This window comes from Chaetura pelagica, unplaced genomic scaffold (genome assembly GCF_000747805.2).
Source record: "Chaetura pelagica isolate M959 unplaced genomic scaffold, ChaPel_1.0 scaffold90, whole genome shotgun sequence".
Taxonomy (NCBI): Eukaryota; Metazoa; Chordata; class Aves; order Apodiformes; family Apodidae; genus Chaetura; species Chaetura pelagica.
Window position 1 is genome coordinate 7,102,425 of NW_009953496.1, and position 8,792 is coordinate 7,111,216.

Consider the following 8,792-nt stretch of genomic DNA (forward strand, 5'->3'; position numbering starts at 1 on the left):
ACCCTTCTTAGTTTGGAGTTATTCAGTAGTCTTATCCATTCCAACACAAATGTCAATCTGTTCAGAATTATCAACTTCACCAGTCACATAAGTACATTTTCCTGAAGTGTCTAATGACATTCTCAAATGAGCTGAGAAAAGATTATCCACTGGAGCTATGGAAAAAGTTTCAGTAATCTTTACTCTGTCCTAATATAGGTGGTAAGAGTTGTAACATATTTAACTGGCAAGTTTAGCTATTTTTTTTATATATATATTTATATATATATAAATGTATATATTTGTATATATATGTGCTTTATTTCTGTTAAGTCTGGCAACATGGCTTCAAACAAGTAACCTCACATTTTCTAGCATACAGGATGCAGACTCTTCCCATCCCCAAACACATTTAGTTAATTTACATGAGTCAGAGTGTAGTCACTTCTGCTTCCTGTCTCATTTGAGGGACAGATGTATATAATAGCGTTAATAGGCAATTTTCTACTGGTATGTTTAATTTTACCATTTTCATTTCTCAGGATGTGATCTTCACGGTGAGCTGGTGGGAAGATTGAGTTGTAAATCACCCCAATGGATGCAGACAGTGATGTTGCATTGGACATTTTAATCACAAATGTAGTGTGTGTTTTTAAAACAAGATGTCATTTAAACTTGAGGAAGATCGCATTAGAGGGAGCAAATGTGATATACAAGCGTGATGTTGGGGTAAGGGATTCAACATACCTCAGTTACCTGTTTTTACCAATGTTTCTTAAGCTAAACATTCTTATGACTGATATCTAGTGGATAGAAAAAAGCATAGTTTTATTTCTGTATTTATGTCTTGTTAAGCATGCAGTTTGTCATACACTAAATGTGCAGTCAGGGGAGTAGGTAAATATCACCTGAAAAGACTACAACTAGTGAGGTAAATACTTGGTATAAGGTGTGTGATGAGACCTCTTACACCTCAGGATCCATTTTGCCTCCCAGAATTTGGTGGTTTGTCAAGAAAATATATTCTGATAAGGAGTCAGTAATGCGGGTGTCACTGTAATAAGAAACAAAAAAAGACAGTGTTCATGGCATTCAGCTTTTTATTTGGAGGAAAATACCTTCATTTAATGTTCTGTGAACTCTGAATCACTGGCTGAGATACTCTGTACTTATTTTGCTTGTCTCAGGAGTTTTTTTTCTTGTTTGTTTTTTTTATTTACTGAAAGAGATGAAAAAACAGTTAAGGCTATAAAAATACAGGAAGTATTATTATTGTAACAGTTTATTTATCTGGCAGTTGGCTACTTTTGTTTCCAGTATGAAATTGAACTACCACTAATTCCCAATTCTTCCATTTTTGTTTTTCTTTATAGAAAGTGTTAATGAAGCTTAGGAAACCTAGGATTACAGCCACCATTTGGTCCTCAGGAAAAGTTATTTGCACAGGAGCCACAAGGTGAGTTAATGAAGATTCTTTCTCTAACTGTAAATTATTTTGCATTTCAAAATACAATATTGCAGGTTAAGAACATGGCAGAAGGCAGTGCTTGCCACTGTTAATATTCACTCACAATGGATCACTGGATTTGAGAACTGTGTTTTTAGCCAAAACTTGAAACTTCGAAAGGGATGACTTTTTCTGAGCGAGATCTCTTATCTTTTCATGAAAACCCACCTGAATTAAAACAAGTTATACATTGTTGAGAAACTAGAAAGAACCAAAAGCACACTCTCAAGTCAGCTACATCTGAGAGTTGCTAAATTCTTAACTGCTGAATTCCTTTAAGATATGTCTGCATCGTGGAGTAAAGATAAGGTACAATATTAAGTTTGCATACTTTCTATATATGATCTCTGTCTCAAATGGAAGATGGTTGTTCAGGATGCTAAGTCCAGACTACCCATGATCATACTTGTATCTTCAGAGTATTTAGTGCCATGTATGACCAAAATATGACTCACCTCAGCCAAGTACCAAGATACTCTTCAAACAGGGCATAAAGGGCTCTGTTTGCATATCTAGGTAGTTAAAACGTAATACGTAGAGCAGGATAACATGAAGGCTGTCCACGTGATCATAGTTCATGCACTACATGATGTAACGGGTTCATTTTCTGTCTGAGTGGCTCTTGTGGTATGCGTGCTCACAAATATGTACTCTATTTCTGTTAATGCTAGATTCCTTTCTTTTTCCCTTACAGTGAAGAAGAAGCTAAATTTGGTGCCAGACGATTAGCTCGTAGTCTTCAGAAACTAGGTTTTCAGGTAATTCTAATGAAAAAGGACTTGTATGACTCAAGCAATGCTGGTAGTCCATTTTTTAGAAAGAAGCAAGAATGAAGGAGCATAACCATTTAGCAGTGAGCATGTTTTCACTCATACCCCCCTTTTGTGTTGGCATACACTTTCCAGGTGCTGGTTAAAGAGAAACTGGTTTATTTTGTAGATTTGAGTTTCGTTTGGCAAGCTCAGAATAGTGCTTCTTCACTGGCTAATGAACAACAACATTTGTTTAATAAATGAACCACCCACAGATGTTTCTTGGATAGCATCTACAGTATCTTGAAAGATTTACTTGGAAGGAATGCTGAAGAGTATAAACCTAACTGTCATTTGAACATTGTTTTCTCTTTCTCATGGAATAGCAGGCACATGTCCATTTGTTAAGGGCGAGTTTGAGCCTCTTTAATTAAGGAGAGGGAAAAAAAGTGCTTCTGTGCTGTCAGATTGCACAGCAGGAAGTAAGCCAAGTAAAATACTTAGGATATTAAACTCCTCTCTTTTTTCTGGGTTTGAGTTAACATTACCAATCAAAGCACAACTAGTGTTTCATAACAAAGGTTAAAAAACAGCAACATGTGTGACTTAACATGGCGTATTTTAGTACTATAAAATTTCCTAGTAGTCAGTTGTGCTGTTTACCAATAGCTTCAGTTTACAGACAGGCAATTAAATAGACACAGTGATTGTCTTTTGGCAAGGAGGGACTACCTGTGGTGGCAGTATATAAAGGCAGTGATGACAGGTTGTCCTGGTAATTCTGCATCAGACCCAAGCAGAAGTTAGAGATTCTTTACTGGTACGTCTGCATACACTAGACACAGACCCAGCCTCTTAAAGTTGGAATGGAACATTAAATTGGTAAGGTAAACAGTGCTTCCAAGATGAACACACCAAATTTTATTATAAAGTGAGCAGTTTAGGTGGAATGTATTTTGAAGAATAAACTGATAAATTGAGCTTTTGTAAGGCTAAGTTGCTTCTGCTGGTTTTCTAAAAAGTTTTGTCTGAGGAATGGTCGTTTTAAGTTTAGGCAGGTTTAGAAAATGAACATAAGTTTCTTCAGTGATGTTGTCAACACTGACTTCTTAGCAGTGCATTTGTTTGTTTAAGAATTTTATGTGGGCTATTTTATTGTCATCTAAAATGGCTGTGGTAAAGAATAACTGAGAGCCAGTAGTTTGTCCTGGGTTTCAGAAAGTAATGGGAGTAGCATAACAGCTTGCCATACTGGCCACTGGAGATTTGAAACAAAAATAAAGTCACCTTTTTTCTGATTTCTTCTTATTTTTAGTTCTTATTTCTTAGCTTCAATAAAAACAGTGTATAGCAACAAGGTATTAAAGAAGTTTTCAAATTGCATAAAATTCATGTAACAATGAAATGTAAGCTTATGTCTGCTTATTTTGATGCTTTGTGAGCTGTTTAGTTTCTTTTCGATTTGGAAGTGCTTAGTACAGCATTATGAGTTGCTTCTGTATCTGGTTCTTTAACTGTACTATAACCATGTAATACAACTGTGAAGTATCTAGTTCAACAATTACTGTACTATAGAAGGATAAAGTAAGTGATTTGAGTCCATTAAGCACTGTTTAGATTCCTATTAGAAAGGCAGCACTCGCAAGGTGTTCATTTTGAAATCTCATCAAAATACTCTTAATTAGCATTCTTCTAATTATTTTATTTTGCAAGCCATACATCTGCCTCACTTTAAACTGAATTTCTAATGTCTTTTTTCCCCTCTCTTTTGAAAAGGTAATTTTCACAGATTTTAAAGTTGTGAATGTTTTAGCAGTGTGCAACATGCCCTTTGAGATCAGATTGCCAGAATTCACGAAGAATAACAGACCTCATGCGAGGTATGGTAGGATTTTAAAGCATTATAATCTTCATATACTTCTTAAGATTTTATTTTTTTCAGTTCTAGGTCTATCTTTTTTACCTTTTATTTTGTTTTCTAGTTATGAACCAGAACTTCATCCTGCCGTGTGTTACAGAATAAAAACTCTCAGAGCTACCTTACAGATTTTTTCCACAGGCAGTATCACAGTTACAGGTATTTTTATGTCAAAAATAAATATTTAACTTGTTGGGAATATTTATAGAGTGAGTAGGTTTAGGAAAATAAAATGTTTAAAACAGTCAAAAGATATGTTGAAGGGATTTTGTTTACCAGTGCTAGCACCTAGTTTGTTTCTCAGTGAAAAGTGCCAGAAGAATTAAAAAAAACTTTGACTGAATATACATAGTGTTTTTTATAAAAACAAAAATTAGATAGGACTTGAGAATGAAGGGGTTATTTGTGTAATTAACTATTTGCATTTTCCTCCTGTTTGTTTTGTTGTGTTGTGTTTTCTTTCTTGTCGTCATAATGCTATAAGTTATGCTGCATGTAGCATTAAGATACCTTTCATAAATACATGTTTCCAAGCTGGAGATTTAGGGAAATGGATAGGATAGCATAGCATTTTGTCATAGCTGAAGGTAACCAATGCTTGCAGTTCTTCAGACTTGTGCCATTTTCTGTTAAAGCGCAACTGAGAGAGAAGCACCACCTGAATCACAGGCATCAGTGATTTTTCCCATGTAGTCAGACACATGATTGTCCTGGGTCTTAGATAAGCCATGGCAAGGTTTTTCCTCTCTTGTCCTAATTCTCATTTTCCACTCTGTTATGTTTGCTTGTGAGGTGTCCACCACAGGTTTTCAGATACAGTAAGTCAGGTTTTTTAGAGAATACATGTTAAAATGGTATAGAACCAAAAAAATTTATCACTTTAGTGGGAATTCTGTCTTGTGGTTGAACCAGAGCTCATGTACTCTGAAATTGGGTAGTGTTTTTTATTTTCACATCTTAATTCCTTAACAAATACCTAGGCTTTATAGCAAATGTTTCTCCCAAGATTTGAAACTCCATCAGATTTGGTAACATGAAAATGTAGGCCTTAAAAAGTATTTAAAGATTGCAGTATACATGCTGAGCAGAGCAACTGGACTAGCCAAAACTAGAAACTCAATTTAAAATAATTAAGAAGTTTGACTATCAGTGCAGTAATTGAAGGCTCTCAGTGTGTCTTGTCAGCATCCTAATGAGATCTAGCCCTTTGTAAGGTTCTTATTACTCCATATATGGGACAAATCACTTTCATATTTCCAGAACTGTCCTTTCTAATATGTAGGTGAATGTAGTAAGCATTTCTCCTGGTTTATTTGTTACATTCTGGTTTCTTTGGTACAGTGAGTTTGAAATATCTCAGACATCAGTTTTGAAGGCTTCTGTTTTGCCTAGGCCTTTCTTCTAAGGGAAAAATAATGTCCACGATCTTACACTTCTTGTTCTAAAAATGTTTTAGATTACTTTGCATCGTTACTGTACTCCTGCTCAAGTGCCTTCAGATGAGGTTCCTTTTGATGATTCACATTTCTGTAGTACTAGTACTTGTCACGCCACAAACTTAAATACTTTGAGATACAACATCAGAAATGCTATTAAGAAAATAGGAGGATGTTTTTCTTTTTAATGGGGTGAGTTTAAAAATATTTATTGAGGAAAAAACTAATTAACTTATCTATAATATGAAGTATTATTTTTTCTTCCTCCAAAATGAGCAATGAGGGTGTTGATTTGGGGTTTTGTTTTGTTTGTTTTCTTCTCTCACACTCCCTACAATGATAATCCAGTTTTTACATCTCTTCAACCCTGCAGGGAGTAGCATTTTTAATTTTTTTTACAATAGTTTTTTGCCTACTCATATTCTCACTTTCTGAAGGCTTTCTCTGAACTCGAATTCTGTGATAGCAGACAAATTTAAGAAAGGTGCGGTATCTGCCCAGAAGGCAGGTATCTTTCATCAGGCTTGTTTGGGGTCAATGCATACCTTGCTAAAAATCTAAAGTGAGGTTAGAAAAAAGTCATTAAAGCACATGAGAAATTTATGTTTTTGTTTATGTGCCTCACCAGACCTCCATCCAGGATTAATTTATTCTGGCTTAATGCTCACTTATTTGCAATCTTAATTGTTCATTGCATAAAGTGGTCTAGTGCCATTAGAAGGCATCTCTAGTTCATTCATTTTCTTTTCCCAAGTGCTCATAGATGATGATTGATAACCTTCATATGCTTCATCCTGAGACAACAACCATTCCTTGGCTTGCAGATTTTGTCCTGACATCAGTGATGGAGCTACTTGTAAAATCCAGACTAGAAAGCCTGTAATTTTCAAACATAAAATAACCTACCCTGAAACACACTTGGGTTAAATCCAGCATTATTTAGCAGTAGTTTTTATTGGTAAGTTTTTAAAAGATATGAAACTAGCTAGGCTTTGAGTAATACCAATTCCTATAAGATTAGCATAAGTAGAAGTATTTCTTTTACCTCTGCCACTCAGCCTTGGCCTTCCTTTCTGGGCTGTTTAAGCCAGTAAATCAAAAAGCACTCTAATTGTTATGAAATTAAATGACAGATTATTTATTTGGAATCTAGCTATTGACTACTGTAAAGCATCTTGCAGGTTTCATGCTAGGTTTCTTGTCAGTAAAAATTATTAGAGGAACATTGCTTCAATTTGAGAGCAATGGGTGCAAAATTATTTTTGTCTAAATTTTAAAGTTGTGGTGGCTAAAAATATTGTTATTTTAAACATACTCTTGTTGTTTTAATTTCCAATTCTCTGATATTTCTCTTCCGACTGCTTTTTTTCTTTTTTTTCTTTCTTTTTTTTTTTTTTTTTTTAAATGTGTCTCAGGGCCAAACGTAAAGGCTGTTGCCAGTGCTGTGGAACAGATTTATCCATTCGTGTTTGAAAGCAGGAAATAAGTTTTATAATTCACCACTGATGGTTAGGTTCCTAACCAAGCACCTTTAAAGACTGCTGCACATTGGACTAAAAGCAAAAAGGAAAACTGGACCAACCATAGCAGAGAAGTAAAGACACTTTTACTTGTTCATGGCCACAGTATAAACTCCAGTTCTTTTGGATTTTACTCTTTAACAGTGCTGTATTGTAAAAACAGAAGTTTACAAGAAATGAAATTGCTGCTTTTAAAAAGACATTCTATTTATTTTTGCAGTAATTTCTGTGTATTCATAAGCAAAGCTGTCACGATGTGCACTACCATTAAACCTTTTTTTTAGTTTGAGCTTGTGTTTTATTTGTGAATAGTCTTTTACATTTTTGTATGCTGAATATTGGGCACCAAAGAAGCTGTAAAAGTTATCTTTTTCACCTGATGAATGTGCACAAATAAAAGTTTGGAAAATATTTCTCTTCATACCTGTTCTGTTATATTCCTTTCCCTTTTTCTATTACAGTTAAATTGTATAGATGCAAAATTAATTTGAAACAATGTAAGAATAGTCTTTTGCCAATAGCTTCTGTTTCTATTTGTAGTATGTGTAAAACTTTGTGCGTGGGTTAGATTGAAATCTATAGTAGTTAACTGTTTATCTGAGGGTGAAATTTGGTTTGTTCCCAGTTCTCTTAACTACATGCCAGACTTTAAGTAATTTTCTTGCTGCTACATGAAGAGAAGACTTTTCTAAATACAAAGGTCTACAGCAACTGTTTTCCTATAGATTATGAGGAAATCTTATCAACTAATGAAGCTGCTGTAGAAAAAACAACTGCCTTGTCCACCTGCTGGATGCAAAAGGAAAAAAAGTTATTACGTGAGCTTCGGTTTTCAGGAAAGTGGTGTCGGGCTTCAACTCAAGAAGATGGTATAGTCATGCAAATCCAGCTCCAGCCTCTTATTGAAAAGATTAACAGAAACCTTTTCCACATTCTTATTACTGTATACTATTTTCATGACAGGAACTAGAACAGATGTAAAGTCTTGTGCCTGGGAAAACATGCAGAGTGCAGCACAGGCTGGGTTCTACCTGGCTGGAGAGCAGCTCTGTGAAAGGGGCCCAGGGCTTCTGGGGGACACCAAGCTCAACATGAGTGAACAGTGTGCTGCAGCAGCAAAGAAAGCCAACAGGATGCTGGGCTGCATCAACAAGGGCAGTACGTGCAGAGATAAATAAGTCATCGTTCAGGCCACACCTGGAGTATTGTGTGCAGTTTTGGTCCCTGCTATGCAAAAAAGATGTGGACAGGCTGGGGTAGGGTCCAGGGAAGGGTCACGAAGATGATCCAAGGACTAGGCAACCTGCCATATGAGGAAAGGCCGAGAGAACTGGGTTTATTCGGCCTGGAGAAGAGAAGGCTTAGGGCAGACCTCATTACCATGTTCCACTGCTTGAAGAGCAGCTACAAAGAAGATGGAGACTCCCTTTTTACAAGGAGTCACATGAAAAAGATGAGGGGTAACGGATGCAAGGTCCTTCTGGGGAGATTCCAGTTGGACACAAAAGGAAAATTTTTCACAATGAGAACAATCAGCCATTGGAAGAATATCCCCAGGCAAATGGTGGATTCCCCAACATTGGACACATTTAGGATTCAGCTGGAGCGGGTGCTGGGTCATCTCATCTAGACCATGCTTTCACCATGGAAGGTTGAACCAAATGATCCTTGAGGTCCCTT

At 36.0% G+C, this 8,792-nt stretch overlaps 1 protein-coding gene across 1 annotated transcript; it reads left to right on the forward strand.

The window, feature by feature from the left end:
• Positions 1-519: 519 nt before the first annotated feature.
• TBPL1 (TBP-like 1) lies at positions 520-7,533 on the forward strand. Its single transcript, XM_009999137.1, has 6 exons — positions 520-708; positions 1,353-1,435; positions 2,181-2,244; positions 4,015-4,118; positions 4,221-4,315; positions 7,008-7,533. The coding sequence occupies exons 1-6, from the start codon at positions 574-576 to the stop codon at positions 7,076-7,078; spliced, it is 552 nt and encodes a 183-aa protein (XP_009997439.1). The 5' UTR covers positions 520-573; the 3' UTR covers positions 7,079-7,533.
• The last annotated feature ends 1,259 nt before the right edge of the window (positions 7,534-8,792 follow it).